Below are 24,812 nucleotides of genomic sequence, written 5' to 3'. Positions count from 1 at the left end.
CGACGTTTGTTTTCGCCGGTTGCCATGGTGAATCATAGTATTGGAGCTGCATTGATGATGACTTTTTATGATCGTCATGCACGCGCTTAACTCGGAGTTAACATACTCAGAGTTGATCGAACCAACTCAGATCAGCTTCTCTGGAACCGAAAACTCAGAGTTTCCCATCTCAGGGTTCATCAACTCAGAGTTCAGAATTAAACTCAGAGTTTGTTAAACCTGCTTTCTGGGATACCCCCCTGATGTAACAATGTTATGCTGAAGCATTAAATATGCAGTACTGCTGGTTATGTTGTACGTTGTGAACTGGTGTAATAATCCCTCCTGTCTAAGCCAGATCATTAATGTTTAAATAAGTAAGATACGTATTGCTAGCAAAGTGCAGCTGTTCCTTGTTATTACTTCGCATTTTAGCGTTGCTTAATATTTGGCATGTGATAATTGTGTTGAACTCTCGTGTTTGTAGAACAATACAGGAGCATTAAAGAAAACGAAGAGTGGCAATTGGACATCTATGTTGAATTCTTGCCGGATGCCCTGGAGTGGTCACAATTATCCCGAATCACATCATAAACAGACTCAGTATTTAATATGATGTCTGAACACTTAATGTACTTTCTTAGTTTTTAAACTAAGGGTCAAAGACAAGACATGGCAATTTTTTTGTCCCCAGTCTACAAATCTGATAGAAAATGATCAATAGGTGTAAAAATACTATGAAATTACTTAACTTTTATGTGTTTGTTCTATCATCAAGTTATTTGAGAAAAGTTTAAGTTTTTTGTTTTAAAAAAAATGTTGTAATTCAGTGCAACTGTCCTCATATCTGTTCTAAGTGAAAAACATTACAAAAAACAAAACAATGCATGATAAAACTGAAAAAATATTTCTCTGGCATATTTGCAAGAGTGTCAGGAGTGACATATTAGATTATATTTAATTTAATCAGATGTGTTTTGAATGTTAATATTACTCTGAACACTTTTGTCCCAAATTCACACATCTTCACTTGTCATTCAGTGTAACAGCTATTAAGACCCTTATTTTGAAATCAAATCAATTGGTTGTGTAGAGGATTGAGAAATTGCCTCTATTTATAGTTTAGTTTAATAACAGACACCCCCCTAATTTTTTTGTGATAATCAGAGCTATTCTAATTGTCTTTTGAAGAGTTTATATTCTCAGGGAGTGATGTCATCCAGACAGTAGGTGGCGTTCCGCACTCCTGCGGGTCAGCTAGGGAGACATAGCTTCAAGCTCTAAGCCCGCTCAGTTCAAAAATAAAATGGCGCCGGCTATAGTAAGACACTAAAGAATGTCGTCTCTCTTCATTGATTCACAGTGTTATCCAGCCTGTGCATCACTTGTTGCCGGTCCAGATATCGCCTAGGTCTGGGGCCGGCAACAGTTGCAGTCATGTGACTATTTGTGACATCACAAGAAGACCCCTGAGGACCCTTGACCACAGAAGCAAGGGCAGTACATCTCTACAATATTTGATAAAATGTCCTTTTACTAACATGGTATCTCTAGTTACAAAACAGAGTGTCATTCAGCACAACACCAAAAACGTATTAATGTTATTATTTTTGTAAACAAAAAGGATTATCAACATGTGATTATGAATAAGTGTACAAATGTCTTTGAGCCAAGGTTATTGTTGGACATGGCTGACCACGTAGGTGCCTGTAAAATGTGCTGAAGTAAAAAGTCCGTCATTCAGAAACCATCATTCAGTGCAACACAATTTAACTGTTGTGCCACAGTTGTCATTTGTTGCACTGAATGACAGTGACTATGCCATACTAACTTTTTAACATTTTGATCGATATTTAAAAATATAAAACACATGATTTCCTTTTATGTTTACTTGTTATCAGCTGTATTTACAATGAATATTGAAATTTTTGGTGTTTTTACCCATGGATGCCCTTATCTAATAAAGAAAGGTCAGCTAGGCACAGGCAAAAAGTGAAGGCAAATCCTGTTGTTAGGGAGGAAAAACTAGCAAAAAGGAGAGAAAGGTGACTGTAATGTCATGAAATAAAATGAATCCATGTTCCTCTAGGACAACCAAGAGAAGAGGTTCACATGAACTCCCCAATCCGGCAAGGCAATGTAGCTTACAGCAGGTTATGGTCGCTGAACTGCTGGATGTCCAGGTGGTGTTCTGACAACAATGTGGCCTTACAGACAATTGGAATACTTTTTAGGGCAAGGCTGGCCTCTAAGGGCGGGACGGTGTCCATCCCACTCGGGAAGGTGCTGCTCTCATTTCTTGTAACATAGCGCATAGTCTCAGAACAGTTAATCCGTGACAATCCAGAGCCAAGGCCAGGGAGCAGGCAAGCAGGCTAAACCGACCGCCTGCTAGCTGCACAGAGTCGTCACCCAGGTTAAACTATATTTAGACTGTGTCTGTTCCCCGACCTATACAAAAATGTAGAAACACTCAGAGAATTTGTTCTAGTAACGTGATTAACATAGATTTAAATCATACTGAATGTACCGCCAGCACCTTCGATCTAAAGCTAGGACTGTTAAATATAAGATCTCTTACACCTAAAGCGCTTATTGTCAATGAAATTATTACTGATAAGGAGTTTAATGCACTGTGTTTAACAGAAACGTGGATCAAACCAAATGAGTATGTCGCATTAAATGAAGCTAGTCCTCCCAGATACAGTTATATACACCAGCCTCGTCTAACTAGCAGAAGAGGAGGGGTTGCAGTTATTTATAATGATAACCTAGGCATCATACAAAAACCTCTACACAAATTCAATGCGTCTGAAGTTCTTTATACAAATACAACATATGTAGCCACAAAAAATAAGTCTACCCATTCTATCACACTAATTATTATTTATAGACCCCCCTGGGCCGTACTCTGAATTCCTCTGTGAATTTGCAGATTTTATCTCAAACCTCGTTATTTCTTTAGACAAAGCTCTAATTGTCAGAGACTTTAACATTAATTTTGATAACCCACAGGATCCTCTGAGAACAGCGTTCATGTCCATTCTAGATTCAGTAGGGATTAATCAGACGGTCATAGGGCCCACTCTTAATGGTGGCCACACCCTCGATCTTATACTAACACTCTGATTAAATCTAGAAAGTATAGTCACATTTCCACAATCTGAAGCTATTTCAGATCATTATCTTATTGTCACAAGGCTGGACCAGGTGGGCTTTGAACCCAGGTTGCCAGGGCAGAAGACAAACAACCAGTGAACGCCCCACCCAGGACTAGGGTGAACCCAGTTGCAGAGTCAGACACTTGAGTGTAGGTTTGATCTCAAAAAGATTTGCAAAATCTCAAGTCCAAAATAGACAGCTCAATCCAAAAAGGGAAAAAGAAAAAGAGATCAAACAGGGAAAAAAAACTTAGGCAAAATGCTTTTTCAAAAAACAAGCAAAACTAGTCCAAAAAAGTGAAAAAACAGGTACAGTCCAAAAAGGCAAACAAAAACATTTCTTCAGACAGAAAAAACATTACAGACCAACAAGAAAAAAGAACTCAGATGTCTTACGTGGAACAGGACTCTAGAACGCAGGGGAAACGGCTCAAAGACTAAGCAACGGTTGAACAAAAGACCATGGTTTAAATAGACAGAAAGACAAGACACAGGTGATACACATACATCAATAATGAACAGGGAAACTGAACATGTGACAAGGACAAATTCAAAATGTTTCTTAGTAATAATATATGCACCTCTACACGCTATCGTTATAAACGTACGTTTACGCCAGCTACTACGCAGAACTTTATCAATAATCTCCCAGAGTTATCAACTTTGATTGGATCACTCTCACACCCCACAGAACTTGATCAGGCAACTGATTCTTTAGAGTTAACATTCCGCAACACCTTAGATAATGTGGACCCACTTAAAAGGAAAATAATCAGAGAGAAAAAACTAGCTCCCTGGTATAATGAGCACACACACACCTTAAAACTTACCACTCGAAAATTAGAACGTAAATGGCGCCAAACTAAATTGGTAGTATTCCAGTTAGCATGGAAGGAGAGCCTCCTGAGCTATACAAAAGCTCTTAGTGCCACTAGACCAATGTATCTTTCCACCCTAATAGAAGACAACAGAAATAATCCTAGATTTTTATTTAATATCGTATCAAAACTAACTGGGAATAAGAGCACCTCAGAAACAGGCACACCATCAATATTCAGTGGCGACACATTCATGAATTTTTTCAATAGCAAAATTGAAAATATCAGGCAAACAATTCAGACTATAAATTTAAAACCAGATAATTTGATCACTAACACTGTAGATAACAATACAACTATATCAGATCAGCGATTAGAATGTTTTACTCCCCTTCAAGCGACCGAATTAACCTCACTAATTTCTTCATCAAAATCACCAACTTGTATACTAGATCCCTTACCTACACGTTTCCTCAAGCAGATACTACCAGTAGTCATCGAACCGCTTCTAAAAATAATCAATTCCTCCCTTAGCACTGGCTACGTACCTAAATCTTTTAAATTAGCAGTTATCAAACCCCTAATTAAAAAACCTGACCTTGACCCCTGTTCGTTGTCCAACTACAGGCCAATATCTAACCTCCCCTTTATCTCCAAGATCCTAGAAAAGTCTGTAGCACAGCAGTTATGCTCATACTTACATCCCAGATAGCAAGACGACATTGAAAAAATATTGATTTTCCATCTGAATCATCATTATGGTTGAAATTGAAATCTCAATGCTAAATAAATGTTGGATCACCATTACAATACCGATGAAACCCGACAGTATAGTAATGTTGATGACCATGACGTTGGAATAACATTGATTTATAGTTGTCCTGATTATAAATTATTGAGCATCGATTTGTAGTTGACCGGGTAACGACAATGATGTTGAAAAGTCATCGATATATAATTGACCGGGAAATGATGATATGACATTGAGAAGCCATCAATTTATGGTTGACCAATATGATCGAGAAGTCATCGAGTTATAGTTGACCGGGAGACCATCTTGTGGAAGACCAACGGCAGCTCACACATCTCATTTGTGAATCCATATCAGGTGAGCATGCATTTATTTATCTAATGTTTGAATGAATTGTACCAAATTGAATATTCGTAAATGCTCATAGCTTATTTACATTGTCTAACATTATATGCCGTCATACATTCGTGCCTGTCACAATGGTCATTATTATAATTTAGACACCTTTAAATGTCATTGAAACGTCAGCATATGTTGCCAGATTTAGGCATCACAGACCAAGTTCACTCTACAGTTTTACAAATACCTCCACTAAGTTAGTTTAGTCAGTTAGCTAACCTTGGTTTACTGTAGGTTTTTTGTGGTAGCTATAAATTAAATAAAATATTTGGGATGTTTTACTGTCAAAATGTCAAGACTGAGAGATGCAGATGCGTTAAATTAGCTCGCTAACGCAACTGATAACTTAGCATTTCATGTTAGCATTAGATGACAGGATAGCGTTGGCTAGGACGAATTGAGGGGAAGAGAGAGGCATGCATATATTTCGGAGACAACTCAAAATCTGATCAAAGATAAAATACACGCTATTTTCATGAATTACAGTCCTCAGTGCAGGATTCTTTCTTCTGACGACAAAGTTAGCATTTTGCTTTTATGCTAGCGAAATTATCCTACCAAGTTACTGATGGAGCTCGGATATTGTGCTATGAAGTCATTATCGATCACATATTATTGACACTGTTGTATTATTTTGGTAATTGCACACTTTTACAGTCACTGAAATTGCTGACTTTATTTTTTTGCTCCTCTGTTTTCTGTTTTAGATACCCTGACTTCAGACCAGGTGGGTGGGGATGGAAGACAGCGCAGAAGTGAAGTTGCAAAGAATGAAAATAAACTTGTTTTAATAAACTTGTTTTTTAACTGATGTAAAGTTGTCCATTGTCATTTACATATAGATCAAACCTAAGGTTTAATAATATAGGGCTATAGATATATTTAATAACATCCTGGCTGTAGATAAAGCTGGACATATTTTTTCACAGTATTTTAAAGTAGTAATAGTAATTTGCTATGGTTTAATTTTGGTTGAAATACCATTGAAGTCCTGATCATCTTTAGTTATGATTTCAACGTTGTCTCAATATAAACCGAGGGTGCAAAAGTGATGAAGAATCAACATCGGAGTTCGACATTGATTCAATTAATTTAACATTGACAGCGGAATGTTGATTTAACATCATTTCAATTATTGTTTGCTATCTGGGAGTGATCCTGACTCCTCCCACCCTGTGGACTGATCCATCCTGGTGTTATCATCTTTCATCCCCCTGTCAGCCTCCTGTCAGCATCGCCATCCCCTTTGTTCATGCTCCAATTTACTTTCAATTGTAACTGCCCACATGGTCGGCACCTATTGCACACCTGTCTGGCCAAGGAGGGGTCTCCTCTCTCTGTGGTCCCTCTCAAGATTTCTCCCATTTTTCCATTCCCTTTTGGGTTTTTGGGGAGTTTTTTCTTGCCTGCCATGAGGATTAAGTCAGTGATATTGGGCTCTAAATAAACTTGAACTTGAACTTGACCATGAATAGGAGAGTAAATCAAGAGAATGGTAGCAGGCAAGACACATTTAATGGAGTGTCTTAAGCTGCAATACTAAGTGTCATTTTAGGTTGAACAGTGAAAAATAACAAAGAAGATGTTGCGAGAAGATGCGAGAATGTGATGCCTGAGTGTGTGTGTTACACTCCTGAAGAGTGGAGAAATATAGTGCTTAAAGAAAGCTCACAAAACACCGTGCTGCTTCGTCAGGTTGCCAGTTGTAATGATATGGAAAAGCAACTATATACAAAATGAAACACAAACATAGGCACTCATTTCTTTAAATAAGACAAAAAAATTACAATACTCTTCTCTTTTCCTCTAACAGTCCGTTGTTATGGGGCATGTAAGTTACCAAACGCAAAAAGGGAAAATCACACAGGTGAATACATTCTATAAATTAAGAGGTACATCACTGCAAACAAAATCTGTCAAATGTATCAAAAGTCATGTTGTTACTCATTATCAAACTTATTAACTTTACCTTTGTTGTACCTCAACTAGCAGACTGACTGTGACAGGCTAGAACATCGCAACAATTCAAAACAGGCGACACTCGAATCTAAACAGCGCTAGGTAACTCAGTTATGCTAATTTGTTAGCAGAATACATTAAACAGGTTTCGTTACATTCGACATTCAACCAGCGCATCTTATAACTACACAGTACATTCAGTCGAAAGTAAAGAAATTAGACCAAGAATAGTCAACTATTAAATTTGTTACTCACACAATGCCTAACTCAGATTAACAACGAACCACATTTCCTCTCAATGTTCGTATACGATTAGTAAACGTGACTAGCAATACTTTTCTACGGAAAACTACATAACTTTCAGAAAACACAATAATAACAACGAAGTCTCTTTTGTTGCAATTACAATCTAGTGACCAATTAATTAAGATTTACACAAATTGCATACCTGAAGAGTGGAGAAATATAGTGCTTAAAGAAAGCTCACAAAACACCGTGCTGCTTCGTCAGGTTGCCAGTTGTAATGATATGGAAAAGCAATTAGCTCGCAGCAGCGCATCCCCCCAATCAACAGGCAGCGCCCTCTACTGGTTACCCCAAAGAAACATATCTGAAACAGTTTGAAATCTCGTGGAGGGTCTTACTCATAGGTGTATTGTCCCTCCCCCCCCAGGCTAACTGGGTATACCCTGAGGCTCATAGTCACCATATACCACATACTCCCCCTCTAAAACAGATGTCGTCCCGACATCAGTAATTTTAGGGGCTCCTGCTCCGTTTGGACAAATAGGACTGATTCAACCTGACTGCCCCTCAAAACTCAATAAGTGAATCATTTAGCATGTATAAACAAAATACGGTTGATAAGACTGTATTGACTTTGGCCATATGGTGTGTAATTGTGACCTAATATGGGATCTTGGCTCATACTGCCTAAACTTATGGGCACAGCTAGTGTTGCAACAAGTGGGAGTCCCAAGGTAATCATAGGTGAAGAGCTTAGGGGCTCGTCTTTCTCTCTGTGGCCTTTGATACCCTCCTTCCACCTCATTATCTCCATCCCTATGGTCTAGCACTGAAGTCTCCTCATCACTTAAATCATCATCCGAGCATTTGTCCTCTGTCAACACTTTCTCCAAGGACTCAGTCATGTCTTCACCTAGGCTTTTGGGTTCGGTTGCCTCTAATTCCAGTTCATCCCCCTCTGCACTTTCAGTATCTGCATTCCTTGTTTTCATCTGAGGCTGCGTGACAGGTGAGTAATAACAGCAGAAATCATCATCATCCTCATCATCAGAATTGGTTTTGTTTATGTTACTGTCTCTTTGTGTCTCCCCCATTTTCTTTGATCTGTCTTTGGTCTTCAACGGGACTTCCATAGGTAAGTGATCACAAGGCAGCAATAGATTGCGGTGCAGGACCCTAGCTCTTCCCCTTCCTTGCTCTGGTTGCACTTCATAGATTGGGAGTCTTTCCTTGACTTGTCTCACAACAGTGTGGATAGTCTCCTCCCAGTGATTACGTAACTTTCCTGTCCCTCCTCTCGGTGTCAAGTTCCTAACAAGTACACGGTCACCGGGATGCAAAACTGTGCTTCTCAACCTCTTGTCATAATTCTTTTTGCTCTGTCCTGCTGCCTTCTTTACCCCTTCCCTAGCAATCTCATATGCTTCTTGCATCTGATCTTTCCATCTTTGCATGTACTCCTGGTGACTAGCAGTACCTGTGGGCTCAGTCAGTCCAAAAAGTAGGTCAACAGGTAATCTTGGGTTCCGCCCATAAAGAAGGTAGAAGGGAGAAAAGCCAGTGACCTCACACCTTGTGCTGTTATATGCAAATATCAGCTTGTTCAACGATTCCTTCCAATTTGTCTTTTCTTTATCAGTTAGTGTCTTGAGCATCTGAAGCAGTTCTGTTGAACCGTTCGACCTGACCATTCCCTTGCGGGTGGTAGGGGCTTGTTCGTGAGCTCATGATGCCACAGTTCTTCTTCAGCTGGGCTATAAGCTGGTTATCAAATTCACCCCCTTGGTCATGGTGTATTCGCCTGGGAAATCCAAATCTAAGGGCATAGTCATTAAACAACCGATCTGCAACAGTTTTGGCTGTTTTTGATGTAGTAGCATAGGCTTGTACAAAGCGTGTGAAATGATCAATTATCACTAATATATATTCATATCCCCCTTTACATTTATCCACATGTAAGAAATCAACTGAGACAAGCTCAAATGGCTGGGTTGTGACAATATTAGTAAGAGGGGCCCTCGTCTCTTTGCTAGGCTTCTTCTGCTTCAAGCACATACAGGCCCTTGTAACATAATGCTCAACCTCTCTGCACATATGGGGCCAAAAGAAACGGTCTCTGATAAGTGATGTGGTGCGATCTATTCCTTGATGGCCCATGTTATCATGCAATTCTTTCATTACACAGGTCTTGTATTTGTCTGGTAAAACCAGTTGGGTTCTGGTTGCTGTCTTCCTCCTTAAGACACCATTCTCGTCAATATGCAACTTCTCCCATTCTCGGAGTAGACGCTTACTCTGAGCACTGAGAGACATGGTCAGATGGCCCGGAAGCCTTGTATTAGTCATCTTGCGTCTTATCACTGGCCCAATGTGTGGGTCTTCTAGCTGACTCTGTCTAATTTCTGCGGCAGCAAGAGGGTCATACCTGCCGCTGTCTGCTGGGTGTTGAGTGAGGGCAGTTACTGTCCATGGTGGAGTATTTTCTTGCATTTCCACAGCCTGAATCATAGCAGCTACGCAGTCAAATGACAATTCTTCCGTGCACTGTTCCATCATGTCCTCAATCTCTACTGGTATTCTGGAAAGGCTATCTGCATCTATGTTCTCTCTGCCTGGTCTGTATTTGATTGTGAAATGGAAGTCAGCTAGTTCAGCTACCCACCTGCAACCAGTTGCATTGAGCTTTGCGCTAGACATTACATATGTGAGCGGGTTATTATCACTGAACACAGTAAATGAGGGAGCATAGTACAAATAGTCACGAAATTTTTCTGTCACTGACCACTTCAGGGCAAGGAATTCCAACTTCCCAGAGTGAAGATGGTAATTTTTCTCCGAGGCAGTCAGCGTGCGCGATCCATAGGCTATGACACGAAGTTTTCCCTCTTGTTTCTGGTACAACACCGCACCCAGACCTTGACCCGAAGCATCAGTGCGAAGAATAAAGGGCTGTGAAAAATCTGGGAATCCAAGGATAGGTGGCTCAACCAGACAATCAATCAGCTTCTCTAAGACCTTCTGATGTTTTTCCTCCCACATTATGGGCTTACTTGAAGGAACTCCTCTGTTTTTACTATGATTCTGTTTGGACTGTTGTTGTGTGTACCCTCGTTCCTCTCTTGGTGCTGCCCCCTTCAACAAATTGTAACGTGGCCCTGCAATCCTGGAGAAATCCTTTATATATTGCCGATAATAACTGAGAAGTCCCAGAATGGTACGCAGCTGCCCAACAGTGGATGGTCTTTTGTCCTTTAGGGCCCTCACAGCAATGGTGTCAGCTGGGTCCATCTTACTTCCCTCAGCCGACACAATTCTTCCCAGGTAACGGATTTCACGCTTAAAGACCTCACATATGCTGGGCTTCAGCTTGATCCCATGTTGCCTTAGCCGCTGCAGCACCTTTCTAACATGGTTGATATGGTCCTCAAAGGACTTGCTATAGACCAAGGTGTCATCCAGATAGGGCACACAGATCTCATCACGTAACCCCTCCAAGCACTCCTCCATGCATCTCTGGAAAGCTGCTGGGGCATTCATTAACCCGAACGGAATCCTGATCCACTCATATAGGCCCCATGGTGTCACAAATGCAGTTAAAGGTCTGCTTTCTTTTGCCATGAAGCCTTGATGGTAGGCTTTACCTTGGTCTAATAGCGAAAACCACGAGTTACCGCCTAAACCATCAAGGATATCTTGAACCCTAGGAATGGGCTGCCGATCAGGATGGGTCTTCTTATTTAATTCTCTATAGTCTATGCAAAGACGTAAACTACCATCTTTTTTTCTCACACACACAACAGGTGACGCATAAGAAGATGTTGATTTCTCTATCCATCCCTGGGCAATAAGGTCATGCAGATAGTCTTTCATTTCCTTATACAATGGTTTTGGCACGGACAGGTACGACCGCACAACGGGAACAGTATCCATGAGAGAGATTTCCATTCTGAGACTCTCAATGCACCCAATGTCATCTTCTGACCGGGAAAATGAGGCACATTCATCCCTTAACATCTTATGGACAATTTCCCTCTTAGGCTCATCGAGATGGGTTAAATCTACTGGGGGGTCCCATTCATCATCAATGGTTTGGCTGCTCTTTGACTGGATATGGTTCACTGACACAGGTGCAGAGTGACACAACTGGTCTACATTGAGGGCTGGATACACAGATTGCACCCCATGGGCCATGCCAATGACTGTTCTTCCTGGTAATAATATGTCATGGTTTGTAGGATTCTGTGCATTCACTACGATGTAAGGAGGAGTACCTTTTTTCAGTTGCACCAACGTCTCTTTGAACTCCAACCCTTCCGGCCAGTTAGGGTCAATATCAGGTTCAAACACCAAAATGGTGTCTTCTGCCAGTGGGCTTGTCGAAACTCTGCACTCTACTTGGATGGACGTGAGTTTGGGGATAAGAACCCTTTCTCGGGTGGTCTTCACTATATATTCATGTGGTTGTTCCACTCGCACAAGGTCGATGAAAGCTTGAATTTTTGACGTGTCAAGTCCAGGGAAGGCCGTTCTAACTACCTCTCTCAACTGTTCATTGCTTGCATTATTTGACAGCCCACTTTCACTGCCTTTTACAATGTGCTCAATTGCATTATAGCCAATTATGGGATGGGACAAACGACCCCCTTTCGTCACTAGGATAGGGATGATAAGGTCATTGACATCGCTCCTCTCAACTGACAGTCCAAATGCGACCTCAATCCATCCAAGGAAGGGTATACTCTCCCCATTTGCGGCCACTATTCGGAGAGTGTCAGGAGCATCAATAATCTCCGAGACAGGTCTCAGCTTCACATTTGGGAGTGCTTAATTTTTCCAACTTTCATCAATGATGCAAACTTGGGAGCCTGTATCCCATAGTGCTGTTGTTTTAACACCATTCAAATAACAGTCAACAAGGCACTGTTTCCCTGCTAAGGCCGCAACACTTGAACTTTTTTTCACTGTCAAATTTTCCTTCGCTTTCCTACATTTTGTCTGTTTGCATTTTTTCTTGTGTACTGCCCAATGACTGGTCTGACAAATCTTAGAGCAGTAAAAAACATTCTGACATGGAGAACACACCCTTAGTCTATTCCCATCCCCACTCATACCACACTTCATACACTTATGGTGGGACACCGATGTGCTGCAGGTTACTCCCTGTCCCGTGGGGGCAGCCCTCTCTCGTTTAATGGAATGCCTCTTGAGTTCATTCCCCTGTTCTTGCAGCCTGCAAAGAAGTGTTCGCTGCTTCCACATGCATAGCAATGTGTGCAGAAGTTGTCAGTGTCGCTCTGCTGGCAACTGGGGCACCTCCTTATGCGGCCTCTGTTCGCAAGGAAAGGGTATCGCTGTGGTGCATAACCTTGTTGGAACTGTGCAGTCCCCCCTCTTTGTCCTCGGCCATAATCTCGCCAGCGGCCAGTGGGCATATATTCAAACTGACTGGAAGGAAGGTTGTTATGCATGCCAGGTGTGGACAGGTTTTGTGCTAAGGCCATTTGGGGCTGCTGGATTGATTCTCGAATCTGACACACTTCGGTACTAAGGTTCTTCAATACTGCAATGTCTGTTTTGATTTCTTTAAGTTCAGTCAGCAGATCAGGCTTAGTTTTACTTTCCTGATTTGGTGTTTTCCCTTTCCTTTCAGCTGAAACTGGGGCATCTGTGGACTGAACAGAGTGAACCACTACGGACCGCTGAGGAGGCATTTCTTTCTTTTTGTCTCTCTGCCTCAATCGTACATGCAATGTTCAGTTTCTCCAACAACACTTCATCATGTATGTCTGGTTGCTGCAAATACGGTTTGAGATCATTCCTTATGTTGTCATTTTGAAGACCAGTAAGAACAGAATGCAAGAACATGTTCTGCACAAGCACAGGGTCATACCTAAGACTGGATTCGGCCTCTTGGGAAGCGAAAAGAATCTTTTGCCTTAGATCAAGGGCGCGGAAAAGAAAGTTCTGAGGAGTCTCTTTACTGTGTTGAGCCTCTGACATAAGCTGCTTGTACAGTTCAGTTGCACCTTTTTCTTGATAATGGGATCGAAGAATTTTTCTTAACACTAAGAGAGTTAAGTCTGCTTTCCCCTCCAAATAGCTACGTAATTGCATTCCTGGCGCAATAGCCTTTATAACCGCATGGACTATCTCATATTCAGGGACCGTTTTGTTCAGTCCAGCTTCAATTTGGTGGGCTAAACTGGAAAAGGTAAGTTTATCCTTTTGTCCTGGCTCTCCAATCTGGCCTGATATTTTGAATTCCCTGTGCCACGTGTTCACAGCCGATAACTGTGTAGAGTCCTGATTGGGGGCAAGACGACAAGGAATGTTCTGACTCTGTGCCTGCGTTTGCTCCCTAACTCCAATTGGCTGAGACTGTAATGACAACTGTAAAGCTAACTGTAGGGCCTCAATCTGCTTTTGAAGTCTTTCCTGTTCTAAAGCCTGGGCTGCCTGATTGTCTGTTTGTCTTGACTGTGTTGGGTTGACAACTAATGCACCTGCAGCTAATGCTTTAGGAGTCTCAGGTGGAATCTGAGTTTCAGCCATTTTGTCTTTAAGACTCAGAAAGAGAGACATCCCCTCGTCCTCTAGTTCCCCTACCTCGTCTTTGTCTATGTGTTTTATAATATGTGTAATCAGGAATGCACGACCTTTACCTAGAACATTCTCTTGTCCATGGCCAGCAATACCCAGAAAATCAAATATTGCTATAAGCTGTTCGCTACTAAGTGTGTAAAGTGTTCCAACTACTTCAAGTCTTAAATCCTCTAAAGTGTCCATATTTGCTGAGAAGGGTGATCAGTGTCACGGTGAAGCAGAATGTGTACTTGGCTGGGTGGAACCAACTAGCTCTCTCCTGGTTAGCGATGAGTAACTTCAGATGGCTCACTGTCCTCCCTGCACTGTCACTGGACTGCTGCACACGACTGGCCTCCCAGGTGTAATGGTAACGCTGAATGCAGGATGGGGTACTCTCTCAGGGAGTAGAACCTCGCGCATTCATCTCTGTGGAATCTCCAAAATGTTACACTCCTGAAGAGTGGAGAAATATAGTGTTTAAAGAAAGCTCACAAAAACACCGTGCTGCTTCGTCAGGTTGCCAGTTGTAATGATATGGAAAAGCAACTAGCTCCCTCCCCTTTTTGGCAGCAGCACATCCCCCCAATCAACAGGCAGCGCCCTCTACTGGTTACCCCAAAAAAACATATCTGAAACAATTTGAAATCTCATGGAGGGCCTTACCCATAGGTGTATTGTCCTCCCCCCCAGGCTAACTGGGTATACCCTGAGGCTCATAGTCACCATATACCACATGTGCAGGAATGTGCCTGCAAGCGCAAAAGAAGAAGTAGTATTGATCTGTTGTAACTTCTATATAATCAATAGTATCAGTCACTGCTTGAACTGTCTGTAACCTTGGGTGAAAATATCTTAGATTAGACAAGTGAAACTGTCAAAGGGATGTCAGGCCGTAACCATCTGTCACGGCCTAAGATTATGTCTATTAAAGATAAAATCATATGCCAGACAAAGGGAAGTTGTAAGAGAGCATCTCAGGATAACTCAGCAGTTCTCCTTTGGGAACATGTCGTGTTGAAGTTCGGGGCCTGGACAGACTGGTCCCTCTCCCACATCGCACCACCTCTAAAGTTGTCTGTGTCACTGTACAAATACTCTGTTGTTCTCTCTGTTCAGAGACTGTGCTCACAACTGACTAGAGTGCTCTCTCCCATGATCATGCTATTGGAATAAAGGTACATGATTCATCACATCTGAAGTTTGCTGTCTCTGAGACTTAACCACTTTCCATGAGGAGACCCCAGATTTCCCTTACAAGTGTGCTGTGGTTGTAGATACTGCAGATGACAGGGAGGTAAAAGTACACAAAAAAAAAACTATGTAAATAGCAAACAAAAAGCACAGTCTAAGCTGAGCAGTCACTATGGCGACCGGCCTCACCTGCGCCATCTTGTTTATTGGTTTTCCATTTTTCAGTTTTGGATTCTTAAATGAAAATCAAGGAATGATTTGTTGCTCTTTTTTAAATTTCTGTTTCTGAACCAAAAACTGAATTATCAGAAAGTGCACAGCCCTACCCTCAACAACTATATGATGTCACAACAACAGCTGTCAAACCAGACATAATACAAATGTAGCAGCTCAGGTCTACTGACACCTAGTAAAGTGAAATCCTTGAAAATATGATGCATGGTAAGAAGAACCTATTTTACTACACATGTGTTTACTACAGAAGTTGCAGGTATTTTAAAAGTGCAAAATGTTTGTGTTTTTTCATGTTTTGAAAAATACTTTTTGAATAACGGATTGGCAAGAAGCAAGTGGTCCTCAGGTATTTTAATACGATCCAGTCTGACTCCCTTTGAAAAAAGTAATGGACTGTCATGAATTGGTTGAGAGACTGGATGCATGTGTGGGTGATCAGCTTCTTATTTAATACAAGACAGGTCTGGAAATAGAGGCACAGAAACACCAAATAGGAACAATGCAGACCTTAAGAAAGGAAGGATGGATTCAAAGGAAACTAGGAGGAGCGGGATACCCAGGGAGCTCAGCTGATGGTCCTGGAGCTCTGGAGGCTCTGGAAGCAGAGCTAGAGCCGACGTAGAGAACAGGCTCAGGTGCTGCTGCAGGTGCTGGGCCTGGAGCCTCAGCAGTGACAGGTGACAGGAATTAGAGCTGGAAGAGGAGCCTCCCAAGCAATGGGGCCATGAACTGGAGCTGGAGGCTCCATTGTTGCTGCAGACACTGCAACTAGCATCTAGGCATCAACAGGAACAGGGGCTGGAGTATGGGCCTCAGAGCCAAGAGGGACAGGGCCAGGAACAGTCTCTGGACCTACAGGCTCTGCAACTGAGGTCAGGGGCCCACTGCCTGGGATGGCAACTGGAGCCCTATTGATGCCTGAGGCTGTGACAGAAGCTGCAGAGGTGGTAGTAGGGACTGACACTGGGACCTATGAGGTGCTGAGAACAGGCATTGGGGTCAAGCTCAGGGACAACTGGGACAGGAACTGGAGCAGAGCCTCCGAGACAACTGGAACAGGAATTGGACCAGGGAGAAAAGAGGTGTCCAGCGCCTCTAAAGCAAAAGGAGCTAGAACAGGAGGACCAGAGGTGACCTGAGCCCATGTGGTAACAGGGACTGGAGACCCAGAGGTGGCTAGAGACTTTGTAGCAACAGGACACCAAGGGCCTACACTACGAAGCAAGTTAATAATTGATGCCACGATGGTGGTTATGAAGTTGCCCACCCAGGTTTTCCAAATCAAGCTATGAGTGTCTTCATGCAAAAGGGGCAGTGTTGGCACCAGATGACCACTCAAAAACATGGAGATGTCAAGAGTGGCATATTTCACTCTCTCTTCGACAAAGAGGGCCACATTAAAGAAAAAAACTTTCTGAGATTTTGAGAATAAAGTCATAATTTACGAGAAAAAAGTCATAATATTACGAGGGTAAAGTTGTAAGTTTAGGCTACATGTTATATTAGAGGGGAAATATCAGAAGTGCCGTCTGCTGTCTGCATTAAAATGAGGAATGTGGAGCATCTTGTGAAGGTATACTTTAGCATAGGTTTCACAAATAACAAAATACTTTATCATAAGTATCAGACAAGCAGCAGTTGCCAGCAGTAGGCTCAGGCTGCCATTAACTGTCCACTAACTCTTGTTTTGTTGGTTGCTGGTACTATTTTTTCCTAAAAATTACGCTTTTCCTCGTAAAATAAGGCTTTACTCCTGTAATATTACGACTTTTCTTGAAATATTATGACTTTATTCTCATTTAATTATGGCATTATTCTCATCATATTATGACTTTATTCTTGAAATCTCAGAATTTTTCTTCCTCAGTCTGGCCCTAATTGTGACAATCAACTAAGGAAACCCAAATTCAGAACACAACTCTGGTTAGAAGGAAGGAGGGTTTATTGACAAGTTGTAGTATGGTGATGGAAACAGGCAGAGGAACTGCAGGTAGCTGGCAAGGAAGCGGAAGATGAGCGAGGTTGCAGAGTGGAGCTGAGGGCGAGGCGGAGTAGTGGGACTAAGGAGATGGAGCTGAAGGGTGACAGGCAGGCAAAGGGCACACTGGACGTGCGGAGTGGCACAGAGATAATCCTTACGAGAAAAAACAGGCAGATAAACACAGATATGCAAACTACCAAAACCAATAGAATACAGAGACCGAGAAGCGAGTTCTACCACACAGGCTGAAACAACGATCTGGCGACGAGTGGATGAAACACCGGGGTTTAAATACTGTGACGTGATGAGGTGACGGATCGCAGGTGTGTAGGCAATCTGGAAATGTAGAGAGACCACGCCCACAACACACACACCTGCACAACAGAGAAGACAAACCAACAGGGGGAGCACAGGGAAAGGGAAACACTAGAAACATAATACAGTCTTGGGAGCAAGTGAAGAATAAATATAAATCCTCCAGGGATCTTCCAAAAATGGTCATGCAATTTTCCAAGACAATTGATTAGTCAGTATGAGGTGCTTTTATACGTTTTGATCTTTTATTTTGAAAATTACTTAGGCTAGAGTAGGTAAGGTATGCAGCATAAGTTACCATGGTGATGTCCCCTGCTAAAAAGTGATCCACTGTCATGACGCTGATAACCCAGGGTTAAGCCTGCAGTTACCTCACTAAGCCCAGGCCCCTAGAGTGCTTCTTAGGTAACTGGATCCAGACCTGAATCTGGGGCTTCCAAGTAGTTATAAAAGTAGCAGCAGTAGTAGTAATAGTTTAAAACACATTACTTCTAACTCCTGATATTAACACAGAGTGAATTTCACACACTGAACCATGTGAGGGCAGTGCAATCCAGACCCAATCCCCAGTCTCATTGTAATTTGTGAATTAGTGGAGGTTGCAGGAGTACGCCAAAACCTAAGACTTCAAGATTAGCCAAGAATTACTATTCCTTAAAATATATATTTAAGTATAACAGCGACAACTAATCTTACTCTACCACTCAATATTTATTCAACATTGTTAGGAACCCTGATTGTGGCTGATTTAAAACATATCACATTTAAACATCAAATTTAAAACGTGCCCACCAATTATTGTCACCTACGGCTATCACTTTTCTCTAAAACACTGGAGCTTCCTAATAGCAATGTTATTATAATATAAGGTAACATTCAGTATTTTTTTTTTAATGGAAAACACACCAAACTTCTAAAGACGCTGGTTTACCCATCAGCCGCTGGACGTGTACAGTAACAATTTGCCTATGGGCGGTTCTTGTTTGCCTGTGCTGAGCCCTGAAATTTCTTTGTGAGCATGTAGAAGCTAAATACTGAATACTGAATTTACTACATGTAGTTAGAGCCAAACCACCAGTGTTTTTGTTCGGCATGGACTTGGGCTTAAAATGTTTGATCATCTCCTCAGTCTGCTTTAATGGTAAGAAACACCATTATGTTTAACTGTATATATATGCCTGTATGGTTATTTGGACTCCGCTGAGATGAGTTAGTATGCTTTCAGCGCATATTGCTCAACAGTTGGCAATCAGTTGCAATATGAATGAATCGGATTCAAGCTAAATCGGAATTAAAATGTCGGGTGTAAACACCTCGGTCGGAATGAAATACCCCAATCCGATCGAGAATTCAATCGGATTTAAAGATGTGTTTTAGATTTCTCATAATCCGTTTGATAGGAAAATATTAGCCATGTAAATGCACAGTCGGATTGTTTTATGCACATGTAACTTTCTGCGAGTGTCCATTACGCGAAGTAATGGCGTATTGACGTTTTACTATGCATGAGTTTAAATTACATGGCGGACAGTAGCTAAGGTGACAAGCACACGTTTATCATTCGGACTGAAATAGTTCCGATTGCTGATTTCTAATGTACTGTTTACATGACAGTTTGTGCGCGTTTACATCTCAAGCGCACAATCGGAATTCATTGCAAATGCGAAGAAATTACCTCGCGCCGACCTGTACGATGTACTCGAAGGTTATATAAAAACCTCTGTCATACACAGATATAAATAATGTTAGAGTGGTCAAAAGAACGCCTAGTTTCAAGTATTGTAAAGAGCCAGGGCATAGCTTTACTTCAGGTCAGTGATATAATCAGTTAATTACTTAAGACGGTTGTAACTTTAGAATTGTAATAACGATTACATCATCTCTGCATGGAATAGTCTCCAAAACTTGCTTAGACAGTTCATTGCTGCAGGATTTGCGACCATCTAGACGCTGGACTATTCTCTGAGAATGTTTAACACAAATGTATAAAATTTCTCGCACTGTCCGCTTTTTTTTCATATATAGTGAGACGTCAATACGTCATTACCTCGCGTATGGAACATGTTGGAAAGTTCAATCCGAAAATGCAATCCGATTTAGCCTTCGCATGTATCGAACGGAGTATCAGAAATCTACACCACCTCTTTGAAACATCAAGTCCTGTTAGCTTTGCACACACAACCACTGTTTGAAAGTGCATTCATGAGAGGACACAAAGAAACTGATTTCGGTTAGTTTTAGTTTGCACCTGTAACGACTTTTTATCGAGGGCACACGGTTTCATTTGGGACAGTGTGGGCAAGGAATGGTAATCTACAACAGACGAATGTCAGCCTGAGCCAAAACAAACAGTTGCTGGTGCTCTTTCAAGCATGACAGTATATGAGAAATTATTTGGTTATAGGCAGTTTTAATTGTTCTGTTATTTAGTATATAAATAATAGTTTAATGGTCTAGAGCAGCAGATGTCATAGGCCAACCACACGCAACCTGAAAGCTCTGTGCAGAAAGCTCAGGACAAGAAACAGAGGTGAATTTATAGAAGAGTATGGCAGTCAAGACAGCAGAGTCACAAACTCAGGTTCAGCGTTGGACTCACAGGCAGAAATAATATGACCAAATAACCAAATGTTAATGACCAAAAGTTAATTGTAGAAAATCTTTAAAAATATAGCAAATAGTGAGTTGTAGGAATGGGAACATAGCATTTACATAAGCCATCCTCAATAAATATTGCAAAAAATATGTATGTGCATGCTTAAAAAAATTGTTGTGTGTCCTTATTGTAGAAATAGATACACAGGTGAGAGATGACATTGCATTTTACTTAAGACTCTTATTGCACCATGGTCTCAACACATAGAGTTTGAGGAATTTGATGGAGTTGTGTGCTATAATAATAATAATAATAATAATAATAATAATAATAATAATAATGCAAGTTTATTTAGAGCCCATAAATATCACTATTTATAGTCTGAAAGGGCTTTACATGTCCAGAACAAAGTCAAATCAAAATTATATTATGCATAAGTTAGAGAAAACAGATAAGTCTTTAGTCTGGTGTTAAAGGTATGGAGAGAGTTTGCCTCTCTAACTTCTGTAGGTAAAGCATTCCAGAGGAAGGGAGAGCAGTAGGAAAAGGCTCAGTTGTCAGTGGACTTCTTTTTAACTCTTGGAATGACTAATAATATAATATAATATAATGTAATGTAATAAAATAAAATAAAATAAAATTCATATAATATGATATAATATAATATAATTATGCTGTGGGCTTCTTTATCCAAAAATGTAGTATATAATGAAATACATGGGATAAAATGTAACACACAAACACTGCATCATGTGACGTCTCATTAGCCTTTTTTTGGTCTTCTGTTTCCCAGTGGGCATGCTCTCCTGCCCTCTTTGCTCATTCTCCTCCACATTCCTCCTGTGATCCTTGTGTATGGTCACTGTCCCAGTAAGGACTAAGAGGAGTGGCGTTGCTCCACAGTGGCTGAGCACTTTTCAATACTCACTACTGTTTAACAGTCCACCTGTAATGTCCCTCCATCTGAAAACAATTGACAATAGACACAACCAGTTAGATGTTTTCCTATGTCTCTTGCATTACTCAATGTAGTACGATTTGAATAAGGCAGAGAAAGAAGCCCAGATCTCTGCTCATACTGATTGTGCCTTTGGTATGACTGGTTTTAACGTCAACGCTGGAGCATTGATCAGCATTTATTAGTCAGTTTATTCAGTGATTAAAGAGTAATAGTCATAGGATGGGCAATGTAACCCCATTTACTTATTAAATGTAATTTTCCCCCATGTACCTAAAACATTGACTTTTAGCTTACTGTTATGGAGTTAATTGTTTCATAGTATAATCCGTTGGGCTGGTTATGAGCAAGTTTACACTCTAACTTCAATTTTCTTATTTTCTTTGCTTCTCTCTCCCCTCTCTGTAATACAGTGAACTACTCCAGTCTTAATTACTGAATAATTTGCTACATGTTTTCAGTGTTTATTGTCCACTTTTCTGTGAACACAGAGGAAGTAGAGTCATACTGAAACAATGGAAGCAGATCAGATCATTAAGTCCGATTATGATTGTGATTGTTATAATATACTTTAACATTCTGTTTTCTCCTCAGGTCTGTGTTTGGGTGGTGATGTGGTGTTGTCTCCTCAGGTGTGTGTTTGGGTGGTGATGTGGTGTTTTCTCCTCAGGTCTGTGTTTGGGTAGTGATGTGGTGTTGTCTCCTCAGGTGTGTGTTTGGGTGGTGATGTGGTGTTGTCTCCTGGACCTGTGTATGGAGCAGTAGGAGGAAGTGTTTGGATCAACACCACCATCAGTCCTGCTGATAAACCACTTAGATTTGTCAGATGGACTTTTAATGGAAAACATGTTGTTACCTCAACCGCTCGTGGCCTGTCTCCAGAACCAGTTTACTGTGACAGAGTCAGACTGGACAATCACACTGGTTCATTAGAGCTACTGAATGTGACTGTGAGTGACAGTGGAGAGTACAAACTGAGTGTAAAAAAAACTCCAGAGGATCCAGAATTAAAAGCCAAAACTACTCTGGAGGTGTTAGGTAAGAATCACCATGCACTCAGACAAAAAAGAAACCAAGGGGTTGTTTCTTTAACTCTTTTACTCAATTAATTTATTTCAGTAGAAGTTATGTAAATAAGAATGCATTTCTCTGCTTCCAGATGGAGAGTCTTATGAGTGAGGGTTTTAAAGTCCTGCTGAACAGAGACAGTAAAGCATTTTTTTTTATGGATATACAGAATTAGTGTATGTCAAAACTTGAACCAGGGTCAGTACAGTCACTATAGGCCAGATCACACAAAATCGCTTTTGGACTGGATCCTTTTTAATTCAGCCTCAAAACTGCCCAGACCTTAATATGGATCTTTGGTAACAAACAAGTTTTTTTCTGTTTGATTTATGCCAGGTTTCAAGTATTCTCAATCATTCAGATATTGAAAATGTGAATATTCTTTTTAATGTCTGTCCTATGCATTCTGAAATTCTTCTTTCATTCATAAGTGTGGGTATGCTGAAGAAATTGTACAGACAAAACTCTGAGGTTTGTGGTATGGCATGCTTTTTAATTTGGTCTTGATTGCGTTTGATCTATACTGGACTCAGTGTAAACTGAGATTCTTAGTTACAGAAGCAAACATAAACCAAGTCAAATTCACCTACTCACCTCCTCTCTCTCCTACAGAGAGAACATCTGGAGTTTCCCTCACTGGTCCAGCACAACCCCTAATAGAAGATCAAAGTTCTGCTAAATTAACCTGTGAGGGAACTGGCTCCATCATCACCACAGAATGGATGAAGGATGGTCAACCTCTGTCCCCTAGCAACAGCATCATCTTCTCTGCTGATCTGAGATCATTGTCCATCAGTCCAGTGAGGAGATCAGACAGTGGAGAATACCAGTGTAGACTCAGTAACCCTGTCAGCTCTGACACTGCAACCTACACAATGACTGTCAACTGTGAGTGTCACACACATTCACTTTACTGATGACAATTCACCAACACAGAGACACTATAGAAATGAATAGAATAACAGAGAAAAAAGAGATGAATATATTAACAGATTAACACCATCCCATGGTGCCTCTGTGTTTCAGATGGACCAGAGAATGTTTCCATCAGTGGACAGAATGAGGTGGAGGTGGGGTCAAAGGTGACTCTGACGTGCTCTGCTGAATCCACACCTCCTGCCTCCTTCATCTGGATGTTGAATGGAACAGAAACAGGAGAAACTACAGCCTCATATTCCATAGAGAAGATTAACTCCACACACAGTGGGAATTATACCTGCACAGCCTGGAACAATGTCACCTCACTCAACAGAACAGTTCACCATCATTTAACAGGTGAATGGATTTAAAACAAAACATTTTTAAAGACAGCTTGATAAATAATCTGTAGTATGTTGTGTGTTGTGTGATTTTCATGCTGAAGAGATCCTGTGTAAGATGTTGGCCATGTCTCTGTGCAGTGAATGGGTCTGTCAGTGGAGGAGGAGAGGAGATCTTCTCTGGAGGAGTCATTGCTGGAGTCATCAGTGGGGGGATTATTGTTCTAGTGACAGTGTCTGTTGGTCTGGTCTTCTACTGTAGGAAAACTCAGTGAGTACCATTTTATTCTCTTTTCATTTATGTGGAAATAAACTGAACATTTTGCGTCCTGTAACACTATTAAGTAAACACTGACTAATACTCAGTGTGTTTTATGCACAACATGCAACACACACTACATACAATACAATGCAATATACACAACACACACCACATACAATACAATATACACAAGACACTCAAAAATAAAACATAAACAACACACAACACATACAATATACACAAAACACACCCTGCACACTATAATATACACAACACACACCACAAACAATACAATATACACAACACACACAAGGACAATGCGATATACACAATACACACAACATATGTGTTGACATATGGAAAGTTTAATTAAACATATTGAACAGAAAATCAAATAATACTCATGAACTTTGTATAATATACTGTACATTAATACAATGTTCACAACACACTCAAAAATAAAACATAAACAACACACAACACGTACAATATACACAAAACACACTACATACAAGACTATATACACAACACACACCACACACAATACAATATACACAACACACACCACACACAATACAATATACACAACATACACCACATACAATACAATATACACAAGACAAACCACATACAATACAATATACACAACACACACCACACACAATACAATATACACAATACACACCACATACAATACAGTATACACAAGACACTCCACATACTATACAATATACATAACACACACCACATACAATACAATATATACAACACACACTACATACAATACAACATACACGACACACACCACACACAATACAATACACACAACACACACCACATACAGTACAACATAATATATACAACACACACCACACACAACACAATATACACAACACACACCACACACAATACAATATATGCAACACACACTACATACAATACAATATACACAACACACACCGCATACAATACAACATACACAGCACACACTACATACAATACAATATACACAACATACACCACATACAATACAACATACACAACACACAT

The 24,812-nt window shown here is 40.8% G+C and overlaps 1 protein-coding gene across 1 annotated transcript; it reads left to right on the top strand.

Annotated features, from left to right (window-relative positions):
• The first annotated feature begins 16,216 nt into the window (after window positions 1–16,216).
• LOC115821819 (carcinoembryonic antigen-related cell adhesion molecule 6-like) lies at window positions 16,217–23,728 on the top strand. Its single transcript, XM_030785605.1, has 6 exons — window positions 16,217–16,453; window positions 17,299–17,443; window positions 22,056–22,211; window positions 22,854–23,129; window positions 23,268–23,516; window positions 23,658–23,728. Exons 1-6 carry the CDS (start codon window positions 16,217–16,219, stop codon window positions 23,726–23,728), a joined length of 1,134 nt encoding a protein of 377 aa, XP_030641465.1.
• The last annotated feature ends 1,084 nt before the right edge of the window (window positions 23,729–24,812 follow it).

Source organism: Chanos chanos, chromosome 9 (genome assembly GCF_902362185.1).
Source record: "Chanos chanos chromosome 9, fChaCha1.1, whole genome shotgun sequence".
Classification (NCBI taxonomy): domain Eukaryota; kingdom Metazoa; phylum Chordata; class Actinopteri; order Gonorynchiformes; family Chanidae; genus Chanos; species Chanos chanos.
This window is presented reverse-complemented; position numbering and strand designations above follow the sequence as displayed.